This window comes from Pezoporus occidentalis, unplaced genomic scaffold (assembly GCF_034315485.1).
Source record: "Pezoporus occidentalis ecotype Australia unplaced genomic scaffold, CSIRO_AGI_Poc_V1 ctg12, whole genome shotgun sequence".
Taxonomy (NCBI): Eukaryota; Metazoa; Chordata; class Aves; order Psittaciformes; family Psittacidae; genus Pezoporus; species Pezoporus occidentalis.
In genome coordinates, this window is record NW_026912994.1 from 5,175,236 (window position 1) to 5,201,995 (window position 26,760).

General features: G+C 39.5%; 1 protein-coding gene across 1 annotated transcript in view; it reads left to right on the forward strand.

Annotated features, from left to right (window-relative positions):
• OSBPL11 (oxysterol binding protein like 11) overlaps positions 1–25,539 on the forward strand; it is a 43,779-nt gene extending 18,240 nt beyond the window's left edge. The window contains exons 4-14 of the mRNA XM_062606848.1: positions 577–752; positions 1,388–1,467; positions 2,517–2,699; positions 6,829–7,030; positions 10,920–11,065; positions 13,042–13,182; positions 15,152–15,650; positions 17,382–17,568; positions 21,120–21,302; positions 21,725–21,878; positions 23,908–25,539. Of these exons, the coding sequence (XP_062462832.1) occupies positions 577–752; positions 1,388–1,467; positions 2,517–2,699; positions 6,829–7,030; positions 10,920–11,065; positions 13,042–13,182; positions 15,152–15,650; positions 17,382–17,568; positions 21,120–21,302; positions 21,725–21,878; positions 23,908–23,985 (2,029 nt within the window). The 3' untranslated portion in view covers positions 23,986–25,539. The remainder of the gene's footprint in view (positions 1–576; positions 753–1,387; positions 1,468–2,516; positions 2,700–6,828; positions 7,031–10,919; positions 11,066–13,041; positions 13,183–15,151; positions 15,651–17,381; positions 17,569–21,119; positions 21,303–21,724; positions 21,879–23,907) is intronic.
• Positions 25,540–26,760: the final 1,221 nt, after the last annotated feature.

Here is a 26,760-nt window from a genome sequence, read left to right on the forward strand (position 1 = left end):
TACCATCGTACCATTTCTTTTTTATTAAGACTTCTGTACTGAAAATTCAGACTCTGCGAGCTTTTCCCCATAGTTCCCCAGGTTGTCTGTCTCCTCTGGAATAACTTCACTTTCTTTGACAGGTGAAAGAGTCTGGTCAGGCTACCTGCTTGATGCTGTTTCTAGAGCAGCACAGTGAAACCAAATTAGCATTGGAGAGACAAGGCATATCATGCTGGCCAAATTGCTGTGTTACCAGTGGCATGCCATGACTTGTGTCAATACACTTACTGTCAAATTCAGTTGAGATTGAATGTAGTTTGAGGATGTATTAAGCCTTAGAGATTCAGGATATTCTTTTGATTTCCAAAATTTTGGAACAGCACTCTTCTGTGGGCATGCTGTTCTGTTGTGTGATCCCTGGCCTCTATGGAAAAAACCGCTAAGAATTTAATTTTTGTGCAGTCTTGCTGGGGACATAATTCGTATGTTTGGGGTCGTACTGACTCAGGTCTTTTAAGTCCCAGCCTCGTCTGTGCCAACTTGTAATGAAAGTCCTAACTTCTTCCAGTACCTTTTGCTTTGTTTTCATTGCAGATTTTTTGTTTTAAACAATGATGCTGGTCTGCTGGAGTACTTTGTGAACGAGCAGTCTAGACATCTAAAGCCCAGGGGTACCCTGCAGCTAGCTGGAGCTGTAATTTCACCCAGTGATGAAGACTCTCATACATTTACAGTCAACGCTGCCAGCGGGGAGCAGTATAAACTCAGAGGTAGGACCTGGGTTCTTGTGCAAGGGATTCTTCCATTAGAGAGCACTCCTGGCTCCCATCTGTAGCTGCTCTGCTGGGTTTGGTTGCATGGAAAAGCAAGAACTTGTTTCTCAGACTGATGCAGTGAGAATTACATGTGAAACTTTAATCCTGTTCTTTAGTTAGAAACTGTCCTTCCTTTGGATAGTTCCATACTCTTTGAGTGTGACTTTCAGAAGACCACAAACTTCAGATGTGTAGGTTGGGGTTTACTCTTAATGTATAATGTCCTTTAATTGATTCAAAATGTTCTAAATCATTGTAGGTAACAGTACTGTGTAGATGCTTGCGTAGAACTACATTTTTCCTAATGTTCAGTTTGTTAGCCTTCTTGTGGTGGTTATAGAAGTTCATTCTCTGATTTTTGTAGGCTGTGGAAATCTGAGCTTATAGCTCTTTATGTCTATATCTAATATCTTGTATCTCTTATATCTGTATCTAACATCTTTTAGTATTTCTTCCCTTGAAGACTTGCTGTCGCTTTCTAATTCAGCGTACTATACTCTTATTCCAAGAAAATAAAAAAAAGCAGTCTTTTTTTGCCCATGCTTTGAAATGTCTTCATTTGCATAATCCTTTTGGTTTGCTTTTATTAGCTACTGATGCTAAAGAACGTCAACACTGGGTTAGCAGACTTCAGATATGCACACAGCATCACACGGAAGCTATCGGAAAGGTATTGTATGACTGCTATTTTTGTGGGCAGAAATAAGCTAGGCAGGTGGTAGAACTGCAAATACTGCTGTCCTGTTACCTCAGACAGGTACTGCAAAAGGGCATATATGGTTGGGTTTGAATCTTAAATCAATAAATATTTTTCTGACTAATAGCTGACTTGTAATAGAAATAATCTTTAGGAATGAAACAAAGTGAAGTCCTTTTGTCCCTGAAGATCTGAATGGTCCTTCCTGAGCAGGTATCCGTGAGCAGGTATTGGAGGCAGATGAAAGATGAGATCTTATCCCAGAATTCCTAGATGTTTTGCATTTTTTAATGGGTGAGGAAACAGGTCTTCAGTGTTATTGAATACCTTCCATTTTGGGAGCTTTTCTTTTTAATGTTTTGTTGGTTGGTTGGTTGGTGGTGTTTTTTTTTTAAGCCACTCAACATCCCACAAATACATTTAGGATTAATTCCCATGTTTGAGAAGCAAGTCCTCAACTCTATATCTGAGGATTGTTGCTTCCATTTGCTAACCATGTGATAGTTGTAAATATAGTGTATTTCACAGAACCTCCCAGTTACTGTAGCACCTATTGTGATACCTGAATAAAGCCTTGCTTTCAAGATAAGATCAACATCTTGTAGGCTTTATTGTAAAAGACATGTTCAATGAATAGTTCCATATGAAATCCCATTCTCTTAAATGCCAGTTATATCTTTGCAAGATCTGTTAGGAGTCAGTTTCTAGTATTGTTGCACATCAATAAGTAAAATCAGCTAGTCCTCCCATGGCCTGATTTTCAAGTCAGAGAATTGGTACATATTGATCAATCTCGTTTCACAGATTGCTAATAATTAGGATATAAAACAGGGCAACTGTTAGCAGATAGCACAAAATATTTTGTCATTTGCTACTAATATATTATTAGGGCTATATCATCTGTCCTTGTTCTATAAAAAAAAAAGAATTAAACTGTTCTACTGTGTCTGTCAAATCAGAATATTTGCTGGTTATTAGGAATTAATTGTAAATCTTTCTCAATATGCTTATTTATTCACTAGAACAATCCTCCTCTGAAATCTCGCAGCTTCTCTCTTGCATCCCAAGGAAGTGCCAACTCTCCTGGTGTGCAAAGAAGACCGAGTCAAAATGCAGTTTCCTTTTTCAGTGTTGGACATCATAGATTGCCAACTGGAAAAAGAGTTCCTATTATGCAGCCAGATCACCTTGTAGATGTTAGAGAGGTTTGTATACCTTAAATTATCTTATAATCTTTTGAAAGAGCTGTCCTATTATTGGTAGGATTGTAGAGAAACTTGCTATTCTTATTTGAATATATTGTCAATAGCATGTCCTAAGCTATTCTTGCGTAGCTGTGTGAGAATAAGTAACTTGCCTTGAATAATTGTAGAAGTGTAGAATTATGTAGTTTATATTCTGACTTTTGTACTCTGCAATAATATCCTCATGCTCAGGGTCGAGCTTTGCATGTTCTCCTCATCCTTGCAAATCCTAGGACTTTAGTTGACAAGGGAATATCCTTAAGGAAGTACAGCATCATGTACTATGAAACTGTTATATACTGTTTTCTTCCCATGTCAAGCTGTAGAAGAATGGACTAAGCTGTACCTGTATCTCCTGTAACTAAGCAGAAATGGGTCATGGTTGATGTTTAAGAATACTGATACTACTTTCTGTCTAGGGATTAATGTGACTCAAAAAAGAGCAAAATAAAATGAGCAATTAAGAAGTGCTTTTTTCCATCTTGACTGATATAATGAACCGACTGCTGGTTGATTTAGCTTGTGAATATTTACAGGGTAGATGAGGCAAATCTAAAGATAATAGTAAAAGAGAATTTGTTGCTGAATTTCAAACATGTTTTAGTAGTAGTGTTTATTAATGTTTATTTTAATGTTAGCAGTGTAATAAGTGTAGCATGATACATTTCTTGGCAAAAATTTCTTGTGGAGGGCTTTTTAATTTAGCAAATAAGGATCCATGAAGTGCAAATAGTTAGAAATTGAACTTGGATAACCTGGGATAGAGGAGTGCTATGTATTGTGACGATCATTAACCTTAAAATATGTGGCTAAGTAAAATAATGTGGTAAGTTCATCAATGGGGAGCTGTAAGTAGGTATTGAAAATGCTTTCCCTGGTGTGGTATGTTGCCATCATTGTTGTTCCTTGATTTAAATCAAGTGCTGTGGCATAATTACTTGGTAGTCTAGACAAGGTGACTGCCTCTTTAGACTTCAGAATCTGTGAAAATCTCTGTCCACAACAGACTGTTCTTGTAGATTGCTGCTGCCATCTTGTTTGTATCCTCTAATAGCAGTAAAAGTCTCCTGGTGCAAAGGCTTGTGAAGTCCTGTCAGATACCTAGGAAAACTTCAACTGGCGTCCCTGTGGCTCCTGTTTTTCATGGCTTTTAACTTTTTGACTTTTCAAATGGCAGTATGGCATTCAAAGTTTGAGGGAGGAAAGAGGAGTGTGTGTGAGCTGGTGCACTGAAGCCGTGGCTTGCATCCTCTAATTGAGATTTTCACTGGGTGGGAAGTGGAATGATTTTTCTTAGCACTGTGAAGAGCGCAGAAAACTATTCATGTTCCCTTTTGATTGTTACTGAGTTTAGTGACACAGTATGATTATTATTTATCAACTTAAATGTTTTGACCTGTACAGATGGAGACTCCTCCATAACAGTAGCTTTTCTGAATGTCAGTTAGTTCGCTTATTTTATTATTTTTTTTTTTAAGATATAGTGAAAAAATTAACAGGCTGGTGCATGCCTGTTACACTTGAGCATGATACAGCTTGAATACTTGCCAATTCAGTTTGAGAAGCTGTGGGAAGAGCAGCTTCCTCTTCAAAGGATCTGCTGCATGGTGACTTTTTTTTAATTGTATTTCTTCTTTTTTTCCTCCATAAATTGCGCTATTGCTGAATCTTGTGTCAGTCCCTTTCCTTTCTACTTCCCCTTTCTCATGGCTGAATACATGTCATGCTGATTTGGATACCCTGAACAGCAGGAGATCTAAGAGAATCTTTCTGCTGACTTCCACTAAATGCAGGTGTCTGTGTTTGAGAAGTGAGAACTACAGCCTGTGTATTTGATAGGTTTTGAGGGTTTAATCGCAGTGCTTCTTCCTCCCCGGCACTATTTTTTTTTTTTTTTTATTTAACAAATCTAAGTATATAAGCAGGAAAAACTTAGGAATGTGTGAAGCGTGTCCTTTGAACTCAGTGCTGAGCATAGCATGGCTTGTCCTGTTGTTTGGCCTGGTCCTGGAACGAAGTGCTCGGGTGCTACTACATAGTAAATTACTAAGAGTGAAGATCACCAGAAGGATTGTAGCTATTTGTCAACTAATTATCTGTCGTCTTTATTTTTTTTATTTTTTTTTTACATCAACAGAGTGTTTCACAGTATTGGAAAACCTTGCACACAAAGACTTATATTTGCGACTGGAAGAAAATAAGATACATGTTCTGATAGCAACTGGTCTGTTTGCATAGGCAAGGCTATACAGCTGTTTTACTAGCTTTCTGCCCTGTCTTCTTGGGACATGCTAAAGCTGGCTGTACATAGTTAACTCCACTTCCAAAGAGCCAATGCTCTGTAAATTCAAACCATAGCATGTGTCGTGGTTTAAGTCCAGTCAGTAACTCAGAACCATGTAGTCGCTCCCCTCCCTTCCTTCTGTCCTGCTCCCAGAGGGATGGGGAGGAGAATTGAAAGAATGTAACTCCCACGGGTTGAGGTAAGGGCAGTCCAGTAACTAAGGTATAACACAAAACCACTACTGCTACCACCAATGATAATACTAATGATAAGGGAAATAACGAGGGAAGAGAATACAATCGCTCACCACCCGCCGACCGATACCCAGCCTGACCTGAGCAGTGATTTAGCCCTTCCAGGTAACTGCCCCCAGTTTATATAGCGGGCATGATGTGCTGTGGTATGAAATACATTTTTGGTTAGTTTGGGTCAGGTGTCCTGTCTCTGCTTCCTCCCGGCTTCGCCTCCTCCCTGACAGAGCATGAGACTCACAAAGTCCTTGGTCAGGCTAAACATGGCTAAGCAGCAACTAAAAACATCGGTGTTATCAGTGCTGTTCCCAGGCTGAGAGTCAAAAACACAGCACTGCACCAGCTACTAAGAAGGAGAAAAAAATGACTGCTACTGCTGAACCCAGGACAGTATGCTATGTAGCCAAGCCCTAAAATGTTCCAAATACCACGTACCGTGAACTTGGAAGAATACTTTATTGCTCAAATATTTATTGCATAAAGCACTAAAAGGGAAAGGGATTGCAGGCAAAGGTACTAAAAAAAATAAGATACTGCATGAATGCATCTCAGATTCTTTAAAGAAATTCTTCTGCTCTGCTAAATCAATCTGGTTTCACATTTAACTTAACTGCCAGAGCACGTTATGATTGCAGAGTTGTGCTGTCCAGTTACATTAGTGCTGTTTGTTGTACCTCCCCAGAAAAGGGACTAGTACATACAGGTTGCTTTCATCCCTGCGATTCAAAATCGGGCAATAATTTGCTTCTGTGAGTACAAAGAGGAAAGTATGGAGGGTTTTGGAAGACTGCAGTGTGCTGGTTGATGGCTGGTGTGCTTTGCTGCTATACCTCTTGCAGGCAAATGTGCTGTTGCAGGTTCTGCGATGTAGGGGTGTGTACCTCGGTGTGAAGGAGGGAGAGCAAGGGGGACCATGACAATGGAGCAGCTGTAATTTGAGCACAGAATGACAGTGAAAATCCTCCCCCCCCCCCCCCCCCCCCCCCCCCGGCAAAGTAAATGTTGAGATAGCAAACCTAAGTGTGATGGCAGTGCAGACAATAAAGGAGAGCTAAACTGAGTGATACAGGTCTTTTCCTTTAAAGTGCTGGATCCCTTCTTGTAGGGTATAAAAAGATCTCGATATCTATGGGTAGTACCTCATTACATCCTCTTCTAAGCTGTGCAAAACACAGAGCTTAATTACTCCTCACACAGAGTGTGTGTGTGTGGTTTCCCCCTCACCCCATCCTTATCAAACAGGCATGAAAGTGTTTGATATTCACTGCAGCAAATATCATGTTCAGATTCCTCTTTGCCTTTTTCTTTTTTTAAGTCACTTTGGTATTTTGTTGCTTGTTAACGAGGTATGATGTATTGCCATGGGAATTTCATCATGCACTTAATGACTCTTTAGTAGCTGCATCAAGGAAAAAAGCACATTTATCTTTACATACATCTATTATCTTACAGTTTTATTATCATCATAAAATCATTTGGGATTCTCTGTGCACAGCTAAACGTGTATCACACAACACACTTCCATGACCTGATAAATAACTGCTTTGTTCGACAGATGATGTCTCAGGCTGAGGGCCAGCAGAGAGACTTGATCAGGAGCATAGAATGCCTTCCCGTCTCTGGTCACCTTACATCCTTGGATCAAGACCTGTTAATGCTCAAAGCAACTTCCATGGCAACTATGAACTGCTTAAATGACTGTTTCCATATTCTCCAGTTACAACATGCTTCTCAACAAAAGGGATCCTTACCAGCAGGTGGGTATAAATGCTCGCAAAGAGGAAAACTCTGCAACAAATATGCATCCTTTCCTTCTTGCATAATTGCTTGTTCTACTCCAGTTTCCCATGGGCAGAGAAAACTGCCAGCTGCCTGGTTTGTTGTGAGTTTTTCCAGAGTTTGACTTGCTAGCACTGGGTAAAACTCCATGCATGTTGTAATTTTTTTATCATTTATTCTATCAAGAAGGGTGCAGCAGCATTAGGTACGTAAACGTAACATCTAATTGTTGTGGAGCATCTTGCAACAGAATAAAGTACTTAAAGGTGCCACAACAAGAAAGCTGCTTTTGCGATGTAACTGTCCACTCAAGACCAATAATAGTAAAGAGGAAATGTTAGGCAATTGCATATTCTAGGGTATGTGGTGTCCAGTACAACTCTGTCAGATGTCATGCTTTTCTGGCTTTTTTTGCACAGTAAATACCTATTATAAGTTTTCACATATGTGTAGCTTTCATTTCTTGTTAAGCATTATATTTTTAAGCTCTACATTTGCACAGGTTATTATTAATACTGTTTATGTATCAGTATTCTCATTTTGAGTTAGTCCATGTTTTAAACTGGGAGGTTGAGTGTTGCATTCCATTCTGAGGTCAGAACAGACTTGTAGGCAAATTCAAATTCATTAAAGGTACAAAAGAGGGTGTGTGTGTGTGCAAAAGGCAAAAACCCCCAAACAAATCTAACAACCCCAAAAGCCCACCAAAAAAATCTACAAAAATCCCAAACCAACAGAATGCATTTCTTTAACAACCACCCCCAAAACCTTCTGCTAATGGTTGGGTTATAATATGAATTCACAGACAGCAGACATACACATTGCTGCCTTTACGCAGTCGGTCACGTCTGTGCAAGTAGGTGCTTACCAGAATCATTCTACTATTTTGTGTGCAGTGTATGGATCTGAATATGTTCTTTCCTGATTGTAATTTTTTTTGCATCTTATTGTGATTTATTTTTTTTGTGTGTGTGTTTACTTTGTGGCTTTTTGTAAACAAAAAGCTTTTGAGGATTCTCAAATACTTCTCTTACACAACAGATACGATAGGGTGAGTATGTAACAGACTGTGCTCGGAAGTTGTCTCTTACTTTATCTTTCCCATATTCCTCTCATATTTGTGGTACTTGCTTTGCCAGTGCATGTTATCTCAGAGCTGTAATTGGTTTAGCTTCTAAGATGAAAAAATATTTTGTGTAAGAGTATAAAAACTATACAAAAATTACCACATGCATTAATGAATCAACTTTTTTGCTGTATTTAAGTTCAAAAATTTAAAAACTGAAAAAAATTTAAAAAATGAAAAACCAGATGGCGCCTCTCCAGATCTTTGAATGCTGAAGGTACTCACACTGAGAAACCTCTTCCAATTCCCTCAGTTTTTTGTTTAACTATTGATGCATAACTGTGGGAGGTGCACATCAGAAGTCTTTCTGGTTAGGCATTTTTGTGTGTGTGCTACTAAGGAGGGTTTTTTTGACCCATTACTGTATTTGGGGAAATAAGAAGGGTCCAGTGAGCATTGTAATAACTTACAAGTAAGATATTTTTTGTGTGTGTGTTTTGTTGTTTTTTTACATTTCTTTAAGCTATGCAGGGAAAAGTTCAATTCATCTGACTGCTGTTCGGTTGGTATCTGCTTCTTAATGGCCAAATCTAAAAACTGCTTGAAGATATCAAAATCTAGAAGATTTCTGGTGGCATCCTAAAGAGATGGATGGAGAGGGGAGGAGCAGCAGATTGGATGGTGAATTACTGGGACCAGAGTTAAAATCAGACCATTAAAATAAGGCACTGCAGCCTTCCATTGTCCCACGGGTGTGGCCTTTCTAGAGACACTATAATACATTTGTTCCTTTGAAGGACTGCGAAGAACTTTATTTTAAATCCAGTTAGCTTAGATTTCTCCTTCTGACTAAAGAGTGATCCTTCTCCTTGTGGCCCAACTGGTGTAGTATTTTCAGTAGGCTTCAGAAGTTCATACAGGAAGGAAAAGGCTTGTGGCTTAATTCAGATCCTGCAGGAGGCATTTCTATATTTAAGTGTAGGAAAACAGAGTGATATAGGAAAAAATGTTGAATGCAGACTGTTTCTATCAAACACACACTAATCCTGCTAGCATCATAAGGGCAGATTGGTATACTTCAGCTAGATACAAGTGGTTGGTGTGCAGCAAGAAGTGATGGTGAAGAGGAGACTTGTCTAACATCATAGATTTAAACATGAAGTGAAAAAAAAAAAAATGTTTGGGTCTGCTAGCTTGGTACCTGATGCTAAAAATGTGTCAGGCAGATGCTTGTCAGGCTTAAAAAAACAAGGATTGTAAAAGATGTAAGTTTGCTATAAATTGTTACAAGACTGCGTAGGGGCAGTAGCTCAAATCACTTAAATCTCCTAGAATTTAATAGCCAAAATTAAAAAAAAACCTTAATAATGTTATTTTAGAAGTAGCTGATAGGGAGTATAAAAGGGAAGCTACTTGTTAAATTCAAACTAATATTGGATTGAATGCAGCCTAGAACATGCAATTAGAGATTGTGTTGAAAGCTACAGCTCAGAAAACAGGTGTCATGAAGAGATTTTAAAGATGAGTAAAACCTTTATGAAAAGGTAAGCATGACAGTGACATTGTGCATCTTATTTTTTTACTTCTTCAAAACTTCTGTTTAAATAGATTGAGCTGCTGAGGGATTCTTGTTTCTCACTATGTAATGAATGCATGAGTAATATACTTGATGAAAATAAGTCTTGCTGCAGGAAAAAGTTGTCTTGTCCTATTTGTAAAGCTGGACTTTTTTGTTGCCACAGTATTTTCCTGGTGGAAATGCTGCTGCATTAAACTCACTCTGCTTGTTGTGGTTGAGGGTTCAAGGCCAGGTTGGGCAGAGCCTTGGGTGACATAGTCTAGTGTGAGGTGTCCCTGCCTATGGCAGGGGGGTTGCAACTAGATGATCTTAAGGCTCTTTCCAACCTAAACCATTCTGTGATTCTATGTGACCTAGTTCCAGGTAATAGAGGTCTGGAAATAAAGGATTGTGTAACATATAGGAAGAGACAACAGTGTCCCTTCTGAGGCACAGGAAACTGCTGTGTGATGGTAGAAGTTCAGGTTTCCTAGTAATTTCTGTGTTTGCAACCCAACCAAGATAGTTTGTCTGTTTGTGTTTTCTTCTGTAAAACTTATTGGAGTGCCCTATACATTTATTAGCCTTTGAAAAAGAATGGAACATTTGTATTATTGATGAGGAACCTGATCTGGTCTGATAAATTAGCTGAGAGTAACCAGAGATGCTGGAATCATCAAGTGGGTAATAGCTTTCCAAGTCCAAGCCTGGCAGCTTTATATATATATATATTTTTTTTTAGCAACTATTATTTATTCAACAGCGTGTGCTTGCTTCCTTTGCAGCTGAGAATAGACCAGTACCTGCTCCAGAGAAAACACTGGCAACAAAACTTTCTTCTTTAGCTCTTTTTAGTCTAGAACCAAGCTGGGTTTGAGAGCCTGAGAAGTAGTGGGCTGCTTTTTTGGTAGCAGTTAAAGAGAACTGTAAGGGTTATTTGACATTCCCGGTGATACTGGGCTCATCCTGTAGTATCTGATTACACCTTTCATGACACCAACTAGTTTCCCCAGTCCAAGTTGCATGTATTACAGTTCACCAATCGCAGTGTTTGTGCTAATGATCACTGAAGGTGGTGTCTCATTGCACCACCTTTTGTTTAGTGGCTGCTGAAGGGATTGGCTGCAGGAGGAATTGGCTGCTTTCAGCTTATTCCTTAAAAAATAGCTCTTTTGTGAAAACTGCTGTGTACTGACCTTCCGGAGGATGAGCAAGTTTCAGCGCAAAGTTTCTTTTGCTTCAGGAACAACGATCAGTTGGTTGGAACCGAAGATATCTCTGGCAAACCACTTCAAAAATGGAGCAGCTCAGAATTTCCCAGCAGAGATAAACAAGCCAGCATCTGTCAGAGAAGAGCAGTCCACTGCAGAGCCCTGCCAGCTAACAAGGGTAAGGTAATGTGAATATCCCATTTCTGTGGGGAATTATTTTGAGGAGTATCTGTAAATGTTTCATATTATGTGAAAATGGTGTAATGACAATTTTTCTCATACTTTCTGATTAGCTGTGTCAGAGGAGGAGTGAGTACAGTTGCAGTAAATGAAACTTCCTCCCTTGCTTTTTCAATAATTTTTTGTTGCTTTCTGTAACTAGCTGTCAAGTAGAGGGAGGCAATTGGGATGGTAATGCAAGGTGTTGGAATAGGCAGTTATTCCCTTGCATTTTGATCTAAACCAGGTGGATACTGAAGCACAAAAAACCTAACTGGAATTCATGACCCTCAAAACAGGCCCAAGAAGAGCTGCCTAAGCAGATGAAAGACACACTTGTCAGTCTCCAGCTGTTAAATCTCCCTATCTTTCTTTTCTTGCTGCATCTGTTTTTCTTAATCTGAGCAACTGTCATTACTTGACTTCAGGATGGCTTAATGTATTTGAAATACAGCTAGAGTCTGCATCAGAACTGTCAGAATTGAAGTGCAGTGTACTGAAGTAAAAAACCAGCAGGGATTATGGTAAAGAATGTGTTTTCCTAGATAAGCTAGAAAATCATAATTACATTCTTTTTATGCTAGTTGGTTTCACACAGGTTTTTTGGATGAGACTGTCTTTGTGAAAAGATAGTGTATGGTTGTATGTCTGCAAAACCAAATTGAAATGATTTTTTTTCAGTTGCGTATTATTTATAGATTATTAAATGGATCAGAGTGATTGCTAAATTAAAAAAACAAAAACAAGCCAGGACTAAGATTTTAAAAATCACTTAATTCCTTCCTTCTTCCAATAATTACATGAGTTATAGTTCAAGAGCTTAATGTATTTGGGATAGGGCTAGGCTTATCACACCCCTTAGATACTTTCAGCTCCCTTATTTATGATAGCATCCTTAGAAATTTGTCACCAGTGTGGTGCTGCTTTTTTCACCAAACTTTGAGATCTTGTGAGGGCTTGCCCACCTGGCTTTGATGGTTGAGTGTTCATAAATTTGCCTTGAGCTTGGGCAGCTCTTCCAGGATAAAGGGCTTTGCTTAGGCAGAGGCATATCGCTGCCCTCCGGTGGCATTCAGTGCTTCTGCCCTCTGCGTCTACCTCCCTCCAGCTCTTTGGCCCAGGAGGATGCTGCTCAGAGCCCTGGGAATACCACCATCCCTTCCACCTGAAGTGTTCGACTTTCTCCTTGTAGCATGACAGTTGTTAAAATGGTACTTCTTGGGCTGTCATTGTTAAAATGGTGCTAAAACAATTTCTGCTGGTCTGTCTGGGTGCTTTTGTTATGCAAGCAGACAACCAGAGTGTGTAGTGTGTGTATGTGAGATATATTTTTTGCTAATGTTTATGAAACTCCAGGTTACTTTTCCTTTTTCCTTTACTGTTACGTATCAGCAGTAGCAGCAACATTGATAATGCTTGCGAAGACTGGCCTGTTAGATATATTTGGCATGTGGCATGACAGTAAGCAAGTAACTAGGAACTACCACTTGCTACAGCTTTTGGAGTGGTGATGGCAGCACTGGAAAGCTTGAAGTGGTGTGGAATTGGAGGGGTGTTATTGAAGTGGCTGGAATCTCTGCTGGATTTTACTTTGCTAGTTTGGTGTGTGTGTTACAGGCTAGCCATTCTGTTAGGTCACAAAACTTACAGGAAAACAGGTCATACTTGCTTTTAAAGCTTCCCTCCCTGCCTCAACCCATGTGAGAGATGGTGTAGCCTGAACCCTCTAGATGAAATCTGCGCTGAGTTATTTTAATGTTCCTTTCAATTCTTCAACTGTTGTTTATGTTGGCAGTAGATTCCATTGTGTTCTGCAGGGGTTTATTTAGTCTTTTTATTTTTAATACATGGACAGTTAAATATAGCATGAAGACTTTTTTACATATTGTCTGGTCAGTCATATCTTTGAGGTGACACTTATGGCTTTTATTCCAGGAACCTGAAGAAATAAATCCCGATGAGGAGCTGGAAGATATCTGTGATAATAAAGAAGATGACCTAGGAGCTGTAGAAGAACAGCGTAGTGTTATCCTGCATCTCTTGTCTCAGCTGAAACTTGGCATGGACTTAACAAGAGTAAGTGACTGAAGCATGAAGACTGGCTGCAGTAAAAGTGAAGTGCCATTTTAAACTCAACTCCTGTACTAAGTGATATTGAGTTTAATATGAAATAGTGGCCAGTAGTAGCTTGCTGTTCTGAGATCCATTGTCCCTATTTGAGGCAGGTTTTTAAATGAAATGTGGTGGTGAGGGGGTGATTTTCTTTAGTGAAACTGGCTGTATCTTTTCTATTACATTGTGTTTTCCACCGTGGTTTTGTTGGCTTTTCCATAATGGCCTGGTTTTTTTCCTGTGTTTGCACCTTATTCTTTGTATACAGTTTTCTACAATATTCTCATATTTTTGTCTTTCAGATTTCCTTCCATCATCTTTTTTCTCTAAATAATGCTTTTATGTGCAACTTGCATAACCCTGTATCTGTGTTCATGCTGCTTCTGAAAAGAAATTTTCCTTTGGTTCCACATTATCTATCCTCAGATGTCTGTTTATGCCTCTTTGTCCCATTCTCATTTCTGTTTGCTCACAGATTTAGCAAGCGGGAGCAAAGTTATAGTGAAGAGAATTGGGTTTGAAACTTGTGCACCAACCTCAAAAGCAAGCAGCTTTGAAAAAAATAACAGTTGCTACTAGACAACTTGGACAGGAAAACTGGGAAAATTAGGTTGCTACCAGTTTATGTTTAGTTCAGTTCTGTGAATACTTCTTATCATGAGCACTAGACACTAATAAATCAAAACTGGGTTCTACAGTAGTATGGAGTGAGGAAAGCACTCTCTTTCTTGGAATTACGAATTAGAATTATTTTTTCCCAGCGATGTGTTTTTGAGCACTAGCTGCTTGGCCTCTAGAAATACTTTTACTGTGGAGCTTACATTTCGTGGTTTTGGGAGGGATTAGGGGGAAAGGTGGCAAAAAGGGGCCCTGCTGCCTGTGAGCCAAACTTTAAACACCTGCTGCTTAATCAGGAAGTCATTGTTTCACTTCTACTGAAGATTGGATTTGGAGTATCATTTTCTCTTAGTTGGAGCAAATTGTCAATTCTGTCTCCCAGTTGCAATTTTTGGCTGTGTGTGTAGAATTGTTCAGAGTAGGCAAAGCATTGAAATGGGACAAGCCTGACTTCAAAACAGGTAATGAAGTTGTTAGAATTCCATTTAACTGAAGTGAAAAGCAACTTCAATATTCCGGGTTGGTGTTGCAACAACATGTCAAGCATATTCAGCTTAACTTTTATGTCTATTAAAAGTCTTAAGTCTGTGCTTTACCTTTCTGAGTGCAGCTGATTTAAACAGACTTTCATGATGTCATGGTTGAGACACCCTGTGTTGCTATTTACAACGGCAGCTACATGAGGTTTGTTGCTGCTGCAGGGAAGGAAAAGACTGATGATACCTACAGCCTCTTACTCTACAGTATTGCTTTTGGCCCAGCAAAAAACAGGACTGCTGTTTTTATAGAGGTGAATGTAACTGGGAAAGTGTAAGGTTGTCTGCTCAGAGGTAGAGGATCAACCTATACTATGTTATTTCTCAGTGATGCTTGCCGTAGTTGCTGTGGTGAGAGACTGCAGGCTCTCAATTGCACTGAAATAGCTTCCCTGCTTTTCTCTCCATTAGACAAAACCTTTCCTAACCTCTGGTCTGAACCTTCCTTGATACAGTTTCAGCTCTTTCCTGCTTGTTTTTCTCCTCCACAGATAATGTGGGACACATTTTCTCTTTGCAGCTCTTTTGTTTTTTTGAGGGATACTCAGTTCCTTTCCACCTCCTTAGTCCTAATAGTACTTATTGAGCTTTCTTCTCCTTGAAAATCGCTTTTCTGGGACTTCTGATTGCTGTATTTTGCTTATATCTTATAAGAGGGACAAGAAAGCTCTGTCTGAAAGTGTGGTATCTAAAATAGGACAGAATCCTCCACCTGAGAACTTCCCTTATAAAAATGCCTTTCTCCTTACTAGAGTTTTCTGGATTTTCTTTTACTGCAGGTGGTTCTTCCCACTTTTATTTTAGAGAAGCGATCGTTGTTGGAGATGTATGCGGACTTCATGTCCCATCCAGATCTCTTCATTGCAATCACAAATGGCACTACCCCTGAGGAGAGGATGATCCGCTTTGTTGAGTATTATCTCACTTCGTTTCATGAAGGTCGCAAAGGAGCTATTGCAAAGAAACCATACAATCCAATCATTGGCGAGACGTTTCACTGCTCCTGGAGGATGCCAAAAAGCAATGTAGCCACTGATGCTGGCAGTAATTTCTCTGCTCAGTCCCCCTCAGAGCAAGTAACTCTGTCTAAAGATATGGAGGGCCAAACAGAGCTGGACTACTATACAGTAAAATTTGTAGCTGAGCAAGTGTCCCACCATCCTCCTGTCTCAGGGTTTTATGCTGAATGTGTAGAGAGAAAGATGTGTGTTAATGCCCACGTCTGGACAAAAAGTAAATTCTTAGGAATGTCAATAGGAGTGACGATGATTGGTGAGGGTAAGTGTAACTTCTGTCCTTTATTCATTTCAGAAGGTTGTTAAAATATTGTTAATTTGATAGGAAATTTGGTGTTACATTCCTCTGGCGGAAATACAGATGAATGTTGCTCAGTAGTTTTGTTTCAAAGGCTTTAAAAAAAAAATCTGCATGCAGAAGGTGTCATTGGGTTTTCAGATTTTATTTTTTTTTCCCTGTACTCCTGGATTTCTTCTGTTGTCTGCAGGCTTTAATGTACAGTCATTCAGTGAGTTCTTATTTATTTTTACTCTTTACAATGTACAGGAGGTACTACAAGTCCTTCTTGGAGCAGTAGCAGGAAAATTTACACAGGAAGGTTTCATATGGGGGAACAGACAGGTTTATGCTTTACCAAAAATCAGGATTATAGTTGGAGATAAAATTTTGACTTTTAAACCAAAGGACAGTTACTGTGATGTGAACTGATATTTACTAATGTTTCCAAAGCATCAGACAGATTCATTTGCATCAGACATTTATTCAATAGGAGTATGGTTGCATGTACTGTACTTAATGTATTTTACTATGCAAGTTCTAATTTTCTCTTAACTAGAGAAATTGGATCCTTTAGGGGCAGAGAAGGGTAATTGCTTTTAAGCTGCAGTTTCCCTTTAGTACTAGTATTTACTGTAAGAGATGAGACAGCATCTCCCATTCTGTGTCCCCTGTGTATATTGCCTAGTAACTAGGGATTCCAGGCACTTGCATATAAACTGTGTCTTATTAATATCATTAATAATATATATAAAAGTATAACATAAAGTTATTATTAAATTATGGCATGTCAGCTATGGACAAGGGAATGAACATGGCAGGGGATATGGAAGGCATATCTCAGTACTTTGGCTGTTCCAAGTAAATTCTGAAGCTGGTATTTCCTCTAAGGCTTTTCTCAAATCATATCAGTTTTTTTCAGAATTTCTCATGATTTTCATACTGATGTCAAACACACAGTGATAATATGCTACAGAGGCCTGAGTTGATGCAGGCAGCAGCTGTCATGTGTTTTTTGTAAGGGCCGGAGGTAGATCTTGTGGTGGTTTTTGTTGTTTTTTGTCTGGGTTTTTCTTGGTTTCAATAGGAATCAAGCAAACCCATACATCTTAAAACCCAAAGAAATATTCCAGTGTTTTATGAGATTCAGGACATTTATTGCAAAAGCTACTGTCAGGAAAGAGTTGGGTTTATCTTGGCAGAGAGGTGTGGTTAGGAGAATTGTTTCTGCTACCTGCCTTCAGATAGGGTAAGATGTATTGTAGGGAAGGAAAACAGAACAGGAGCATTAGCCTTCCTCAGGATCTGCAGTGCAGGGTTCCTTACTTCTGTCAGACTTTCCTAAGTATTGTGTTGCAGTGCTCCAGAACCATCAATAAGAGAGTGTCCAGCCCTTTTACATACTAGTGGAGAGTATGTTGCACAGCACAATATTGTATTCGTGGAGCAATATTATTAGGTTAAGTGTCTCTTCCCAAAAGAAACCAAAATGCATGTTAGTCAGGTTAGTACTTTCAGGAAAATGTGTCTAGAACCTGTAATAAATGTCACTTTTGTGGCTTTTTTTTTTCTTCTATTTGGTATGAGGGGCTGTGAGGAGCAGCACTCAGATGTAGTCTTTCAGATGTAGTCTTGGCTATCAGTTTCAGTAACTTGTTTGGTCTTTTCTAATATGGGGATTTCTAATGTTAGAGATTCTTGTATTTCTTCACACAGGTCTCTTAAGTCTCCTGGAACATGGGGAAGAATACACGTTCTCTTTGCCCTGTGCATACGCTCGGTCAATTTTAACTGTTCCCTGGGTAGAACTGGGAGGAAAAGTCAACATTAACTGTGTGAAGACTGGGTATTCTGCAAGTATTAACTTTCACACCAAGCCCTTCTATGGTGGAAAATTGCATCGGTAAGAATGTTCCCCCCCTTGCCTCTTACTAGTAGTCTGTGCTCTAGAACTGTAGTATCTGTGTAACTCACCTGTTTGGTATGTTGAATATTACTTATTTGATAGTCTGAGAAAATGTAGTTTTTCCTGTTTATAAATATTTGAGGTACTACTGTGCTCTTAAACAGTATCAGGTTGCATTTAAAAACAGTAAAGAAATTCCATGTTTGACTCTGTGTTCAAACCACTGGGAAAGCAGAGCTTATGGCTGTTACAGATTCTAGTAGTTCTGTTAGTAGAAGCTGTTTAGTGTTTCCTGTTTTTGGATTTGCTCTTTGTTTGAATTGAAGTTGATCGTGTTGTCTTAAATATTGCAATTTGTTTGCAACATGCATTGTAGTTGCACTGCAGTAACTGGTCTTCTGTTACTCATTGGTTGTAGGATTTCTATATGAGAAACCTAAGACTATCAAGTTTAAGCAACTTAGAGAAAATCTCTAGGTAAAAATGTCATTTCTGTCTTTAAAAAAGTTAATTCTTGTAGTGGTAATTCTTCATGGTTATGCATGGTTAAAACTAACAGGTAAAAAAAAAAGATCCAGGGAAAGTTTGACTAGGGTTACTTCTGGCAGATTCTAGGAAGTGTTGGCATGCTTGGTGTAAATGCTTTAGAAAATCACCAACATTGATTTTAGACTTTTTGTAGTAAGACTGCTACAGATTAGCCTTGTGCTGTTATAGAGACAATTGAGGAAGGAGAAAATTCAGTAGTAGTCACACAAAGAATATCTGATTCCAGAGCATTTTGTACTCACACATTTACTAGACAATGTTTGTTTAAACCTTTTTTAGATTAAATGTGTTAGAGATAATGAAATATGTAACAGCCTTGAGCATCAGAACTTCTTAAACGTGGGTTGCTCTCACAGGTTGCAAAAAATCATCAGTCTTCTCTAAGTCACTTTTTGTGAGACAGTAGTAAGGCCATATTTATTGGTTTAAAGAAAACAAACAAAAAATGCACCAAAACTTCCATCATAAAGTGCTTTGCCCTATGAATTCCCATACATGCTTTGAATTTAACTTGCAAGCATAGCTCCCTATCGTAGTGGCATCTGGAGATGCAACTTTTCTGACAATTTTAAAGTGATGCATCATTTCGGGAGGTTTTTCCCCCATTGCTGTAGTGTATCTTCCACCTTGCAATAGCTCCTGTTGTACCATAAAAAATAAGTGATAGGAAGCAATTTTATTTCAGTGATTTAATTTTGGAAAATGTTTTGTTATATATGTTTCTGAAATCTGTCACAGATGTAGAAGCTTTATGAAGAGAGATCTGTTCAAGGTACTGTAACTATTGAAAATTTGACACGGTGATGATTGGACATGGCCAGAAGAATCTCTTGATGGGGAAGCAGCAGTGTTGTCATGGTTACACAGAGCGCAAGTGGGTTGCTATGGCAATGTTATAGTTTTGTTTTTTTTTTTGGTAGAGTGACCCTAGTTGTTAGACCTCAGCTGGATGTTGGCTCCTTGGTCCTGTACCTCTTTAGCTTGATGAAATAGAGGATGATGATTGTGAACAACTAGGTATGTATCACTCATGCCAAGCTTACAAAGAAGTGCTAGGAGATTTTTGTCACTAATATTAGTTCAGGCAGATACTGTGATCTACAGTGCTGAGAATGGCTGTGTCAATGCAACCTGAAGAAGCACAAGTTGCAATGAGAGTTTAATGTAGCAGCTCAGTACTGTACCTCATCAAACGTATCGCATCAAAACAGATGCCAGGCTTGGAGGGGACAGGACATGGCTAGATGCAGACACAGCTGGAAGTAACTGGTGCACATATAAGAAGGGAAGTGGCATCTACATGTCCTGTACTCCCTTCTTGCACTGAATGTGGCATCTCACAGCCAGCATGGGCAAGGTGGGAGCACAGGAGTGCTGCTGTCTACTCATCTGTGTGCAGTAGTTCAAAGGAAATAAGAGCAAACTAGAGGTGTGCAAGTTGGCCATTATTAGCTGTACATAACGTAAGTGTCAAAGGAGATGTAATGTGTGCTTCTGTCCTGGGTTCAGCAGTAGCAGTCAATTTTTCTCCTTCTTAGTAGTTGGTGCAGTGCTGTATTTTGACTTTCAGCGTGGGAACAGAGCTGATAACATTGATGTTTAGTCTGACCAAGGACTTTGTGAGTCTCAAGCTCTGCCAGGGAGGAGGGGAAGCCGGGAGGAAGCAGAGACAGGACACCTGACCCAAGCTAGCCAAAGAGGTATTCCATACCACAGCACGTCATGCCCAGAATGTAACTGGGAGCTACCCAGAAGGGCACTTTCTGCTCGGTCAGGCTCGTTTTCGGTGGGTGGTATCATATTCTCTTCCCTTGTTACTTCTCTTATCATTATTATTGGTGGTAGCAGTAGTGGTTTGTGTTATACCTTAGTTACTAAACTGTTCTTATCTCAACCTGTGGGAGTTACATTCTTTTGATTCTCCTCCCCCTCCCTCCAGGAGCAGGGGGGAAGGGAAAAAAAGAGTTGGTGGGGGGTAGACTGCGTGACTGACTTGCTGACAGAGTTTAAACCATGACAGCTTCATATTAGCACTCATGAAATGCAGGAAGGGAGGCTTTAGAGAGCTTGTATATTGTATGTTGTTTTAGAGAGCTTGTATACAGGTAACTGAAGTTTGATTGGAGCTAGAAATAGTGTCCTTTGTGAATCCTGGAGCACCTTACAAGTGAGGATGTCTCAAGTCTTGTTTGCATAGTGTGCAGACCCTTTTGTTTCTTTTTTTTCTAGGAGAAAAGTTCTGTTTGAGGATGGTGATTTGCTTGTCTGGCAATGATCAGTAAGCTTCCACTCCTTGATTCAGGTTGATGTGACTGTCAGGAGGTCTTTGGACAGGTCTTGATGATCAGGAGGAAAATATGCATCAGTGTGTGTAATTATGGTGATACTTGAGTACCAGTACACCACTTTGAATGAAATACTGCATATTAGAAAGACCTTTTCAGTATCTTGTTATTGGCAGAGTTTTCTGCGGAAGACAGGAAAGAAAAGCAGCTTTCCTGATTCCTAGTTTCCTGTCTTGCTTTTTGCCTTCATGTGTCTGCTCCTCATGTGAGGAACATAAAAATGGAGACCACCTACACATGGAGAGCATTGAAATGTAAAGATGAGAGAGTGTCAGCAGGTAGTGAGTTTAATTTTAAATTTTGAAGTCTGAGCTATGGATCTGAGTTTCATGTGGAAACAATTAAGTGCTTGTTACATGTGAACCAGCCTGTGTTAGTTTCTTTTCCATTTTCAGTTCTGTTTCAAAGGTTTGAAATAACTTCAAGCTGAAGCCAAAAAGAGTTTTCTGGGTAACGTGAAGAGTACTACAGAAACAAGTGGAAGTCACTTTGCTCCGTGAGCTTGTCCATACAAATGCAGTTCAAGTAACCAGCATCTTTCAAGACAGTGTGACAAGTTTGCAGACTCATTCAGAATTAAGTTGAATGATTATGCAGGGATCAATACTCAGGTGTTTTCAGCCATGGCCTTTAAAAACTAAATTTTTTTCCTAGGGTCACAGGTGAAGTGAAGCAGAACACAACAAACACAGTGGTGTGCAGAGTGCAAGGGGAATGGAACAGTGTGCTTGAGTTCACCTACAGCAACGGGGAGACAAAATATGTGGACTTGACAAAGTTGTCGGTGACAAGAAAACGAGTCCGGCCCCTTGAGAAACAAGGACCATTTGAATCTAGGTAGAATAAGTGTTTACTATTGCCTGACCCATTTTGTCTTAAGCAGTCTGGTGAATGCCTTAGAATATCTACATTTTCAGGTTTTCCTTTGTGGAAAATGCTTACGTATTGGGGCAGCTCCTGACAAGTGAAGTCCTCAAAAGGAACTGCTTGTTGAATAACACTTCCATAACAATTTTACAGGGTATACAAACAGACATTATGTTGGCACAACCAAAACCTCAGAGTGATTTCTATCTGCTCCTAATTGTTAGTGTAGCTGTAAGACTTGGCTTTGAGCCCTTCCACATGTGCTGCACCATCATGCTCTGATCTGAGTTAGTTTGTCATGTATAACTGGAGGGAGTGCTTCTGTTCTGAAGGAAACGCATGAGGCAATCCTGCAGTTTGAGGTAGCAGACTGAGAAAACTTTGTTTTGTAGGAAGCTGTGGCAGCACGTAACAGAGTCTCTGCGGGATGGAGACATTGATAAGGCTACAGAGCACAAGCGAGCCCTTGAAGAGCGACAGAGGAATGAAGAGAGGCTTCGTGCTGAAACAGAAACACCCTGGTGTACTAAATACTTCCTTAAAGAAGTAAGTTCCCAAACAGCTGATGATGAAGGTGGAGGTAGAACTACAATGAAGGCAGGTGCTTTCATTGTAGTATGGGTCCACGTCCTGTCAGAATAATTCCGAGTATTTTGCCTTAGATCTCAAAGTTTAGCTCCGTGGAATCCTTGACAGTAAGGTGACATAAGCACTCCTAAACATATGAAGGTGTGACTTCAGTTCCCAAACACTTTGATTTTGTGATTCCCTTGCAACAGAATGTTTGCCTGTTTTGTGGTCCGGTTTCTTTTTACCAAGCACTTCCTTGTGGTGTATGGAAAACAGCTTTGCATATACATGTGTAAGTAGACTGTAATGGTAAATACCCAAAGAAAATAATCAATAGTACTAATTTTGCCTACGCTCTGTGTGTGTGAACCCAAGATAGTACTATTAGCATGAAGGAACATGAGTTCATTCTCACCTTATATCAGGATCTGGTTGGAGAAAACCCCAGTGCCAGACCCTGTTTCAGTTCGTCATCCCAAGGGTGAAATTAAGACGCAGACAAGGTCAAGTACCGTAATTGAACAGTTTGTTTATTATGAAAGGATAATTATTGTAAAATAGAGAAATTATTGTAATAAAGGGAATAGCGATAGGACAAATTGGAAAAAAGGTAGAAAATGAAGCAAGGATTTGGGGTGCAGAGGGAGAGAGTCATCACCGTGGGTCCAGCGGTGTCATCCTGTTTTTGTCATCTTTGGTGGTGAGAGTTCTTCAGGGTTCGTAGTCGGTATCGGAGCAGAGTGTCCCCCAGGAATCCGTCAGAGGTGGGTGTCCTTGTGGAGGTGTCCTTCTGCATTCCTCTTGAAGGAACCCCATAGAGTGTGTCACCATGAGGGCAACTCCACCTGGAGACAGGTGGAGAATGTCCTTATGGAGGTGTCCTTCTGGAGTCATCCTCATGGCAGTGGCTCCCTGGCAATGTGCCCCTCAGTGATTATCTTTTCCCCGTTTTGTTATGAGTTGCGGGGAGTACCTCTGTTCTTCATGTGTTGAATTACACGTGTGTGTGTCCCCCCCCGGTCTGCGGCAATTCTTGGGATAATGGGTAGCAATTCCTCACACAAATCCTCGAGGTAATGGATGGTAGTCTTGGCTCTTTCCCACTCATCCCTCAGGCTGGTGGAGTCCCAGTCCAGCTCCACACACTTTTCTTCCAGGCAATGGATATTGGAGTCTTATCTCAACTCCTCCCACCCATCTCTGAGACAAAAGATAGGTGGAATCCCATCTCAGCTTTTCAGACCAATCTTTGAGACAATGGACAGTGGAGTCTGATTTCAGATCAGTCTCTCACACCTTAGAACTTTTTTTTGTTCTTGTATGTTATGTTTTGGATGAAGCTTATTTGTTTGATGGCTTAAACTCTATTCCGTAATGGTAGTAATAATAATACAGTAAGACTTTTAACAAGGTGAGCTGCAGCCTGCCCAGGAAGCCTGGGGATTGCTGGTATGCTAACTTTGAGATGGTTCAGGACTATCTGCTAGCTTCAGTGTTTTGTTCTCTAAAGTTATGTTAGTATTACTAACTCAGATTTAGATATTTATGTTGTTAGTATCTAGATTTAGAAGAGGTGAAATTCTGTTCCTAGCACTAGATACAGATCTACTCAGAAAATGTTTAAATGTAATCCTGAGCTGCTTTGTTTCTGGGTAAGCAGTTGGGCTGTGTTAGACCTGACAGTCCTGGATAGCTGCACCTCTGCTGGCTTCTTGTTTGGTTTCATAAAGTAATTTGGATCATGAAGTTGAGAAGAGTAGCTTTGCATCTGGGTTAATTACAAGCGCAGTCAATTCCTAGAGAGCAGTGGGGCTCGGCAAGAGTCCATATGTGTTCTGAAGTAGTCTTGGAAGCCTGCAGCGTTGGTCTCTGTCTTAATCACTGGGAGTTAAAGGTATAAGCTATGTCCCACTGGTTTTCCCAGCTATCAGTGTAATAGTTGTGTGAAAGGAATTCTCCTGGGGTGGTGTCTTTCTTGTAACCATATTTTCTCTTCAAATTGCAGGGAGATGGCTGGGTTTATCATAAACCCCTCTGGAAAACAGTCTCTGCTGCACAAACTCAGCAAACGGACATTAATTAGAAAAGCTGCTTTAAGATGAGTTTTCTGATGTTCCTCTCCTTTTCCTCTTGTCTCTCAAAACACAGTAATCACACAGAGTGTTCCCTTTTTATGTAATTGTGAAAGTTTAAATGAGCATAAAGAAATAAATATACTAGGGCACTTTAAAGGTATTAAAGAAGAAAAAGGTAAAATAATATTGAAGCTGTAGAGACAAACCAGGTACATTCTTGTTTTTTGTATCATCCAAGAGATTTTATCTGAATTGTATAAGATTCTTCTAAGTAGATCTGACTGCAAAAGCTGCCTCAGAGGAGAAGGAGATGTTGGATTTTGGAGTGACATGGGAACTTTTTTCAGACTCTGCATCAAGCTCTTTAATAACCGAAACCTGCTCTATATATAGACAACAGCAACAAAAGAATTGCTGCTTTTATGCCCAGTGATTAACCTTTTTGGTGAAAACTGAAGGGGTATTTGGAAGATGTGCCTGAAATCAGTGTTAAGAAACAACTGGATTGTGATGACTTTTTTTTTCCTCAGAGAAAACATGTGCATGCATTGGAGGAACATGGGATATATGTAGAGACTCCCTTTCTTTTTTATGGATTTATAAAAACAATTAGAATTGTAACCATGGAGAAATTTTTCCTCTGAAACATTTTAATATACTTGAAATAATTGACTTGAATTGGAAAAGTAATTTGAACACTTTTCAACTCCTAATTTTATTAAATCTCTTCGGGCGACTTTGGTTTTTCTCATAATATAATGTAATGAAGTTTGGCCTTTTTTTTTCCTCCTCCACCTTCCCTTCCTGAGGACTAAGGCTTTCAAAATGAACAGAAAACTTAGTTTTGTATTTCAGTGTCTCTGCCCATCTAATCATCTCGGAGATGAAGTATCAGTGTTACAAACTGTGCTTTGGATTGTTTTGTTTTTTTCTCCTGTGGTGTTATTCAGAAGAAAACAGTGAAATGTGACCTGTGAATACATGGATGTAGGTCCTGGCTTTTTATCTTACCATAAAAAAAAAAAGCTGATTATGCTGAGGACTGGGTGTTGGCTTGAAACAATCAGACATCAGGAAACTGTATTCAGGTACAAGCATCCTTTTTTTTTTCTATAAATATTTTATTGAAGTCTAAGAATTGCTGGCAATTAAGAATAGTACTTACTATGGCTTTCGTTATTGTTGTAACTACAAGCTACCTTAATTTTTCCAACAGTGGTGCCTTAATCTGTCTTTTTCTTCTGATGTAGTCTTCCAGTAAGTGTATATAACGCTATCTGCTGCTTCTCAGCAATGGCCGCACCTGATGCAGCATCATGAGAACTCACAAATGTGTTATCTGGTAAGGTCATGGAGAAGATACAAGAATGCATCAGAAGGTTTAAATAACCCTGTTTAACTTTCCACACAAACTGCAAATTGTGCAAAAAAGGAGTTGGGTTTATGCACAACTATTTGGATCCTCTTGTACATTTATTTTCTGTAAAATGCACTGAGATCTCAATGCGAGTCATAGTCCGTTTGTGAGAAGTGGGGGTGGGGGTAATAAAACTATGAAACGATTCATTTGTTCTGTCTGCTTTCCTGGAGATTGGGTGACCAGGAGAAGTGGGTGGTTGTTGTCTTTTATGCTGGAAATCTGGCTGGGCTTTCCTTGGCCCCTAATGATGGGATATTTTGGCACTGTACACTTCAGTAGTAACTATATTCTCCAGCAGAAGAACGTTCTGGGCCCTGCTGTCTTGTTTGTAGTATTCTATACAATCATCCTGTTGTGTTAGTTCTGGATGTCTGGGATGTCTGAAATGCTGGGAATAAAAATAACCATGAAAACAGTGAGATTAGTGGGATTAGTTCCTCCTTGTTTCTAGGTCTGTGGCACATTTGGGATGTATTTCTTGGCCAATTCTAGCATTTGGAATTGGGATAATGGTGACAACATGTGAACTGCCATGGTTCATTGGTACCTGCACCAGACTGGGGTGGTAGAGGGTCAGAAAATAAATTGACAACACTGTATATGTTTCATAGTTGTTCTGTCTGTGTCACATGGTAGATTTGCTTTAAACAAACAGCAAGGGCTCTGGTCCAACATCCAGCTTTTAATATGGCAGTGATCAGCTCAGAAAACAAACCTTTATCAGCTGAGCATGCTCCAGCGATCAAACTTGTGCTTGTTAAGATAAAGACTTATGACTCAGTCACTGAGCTGTGCTTGAAATTTTGATTTGCGAATCTGTCAAGGTGATGGCTGTAAAAGACCTAAAAGTTCCCATGTTGACCATAAACCCATTTGTGTTCCTTATATAATATTATTAGTCAAGTTATTTTTCTTCCACCCTCATATGGTATGCTTGTGGTTTCACACTAAGAAAGCTGTTACTAATTTTGTTGTGTAAAAATAAACCCAACACTGAAGAAGTAGTCTTTTAAAACACATGAAACTATTTCTTTTAACATGGCGGTACTGCTAGGAAAAAAAGAAATTAAAGCCTTCCTTTGATGAAATTATCACAAGAACTGGAATGGATTCCTGATGTGGATTTTGTTATGATGCAAACTTCTAGTTACCTCTAGAAACAAAGGATGTAGTTGAAAACAGTTTTAAAAAAAACTAATCTAGCCACTGGATATCCAGCTTAAATTGTAAGACATTTATGTGATTTTCTGAGAGTTGAAAGCATGCTGTGGACTAATGGAGGTATTTTTAACTCTGACCAGATTTGATTCTCTTGCATAACTGCTGTTGTTTCCATCTTGTGCCTTGTGGAGTGAAGGGAATG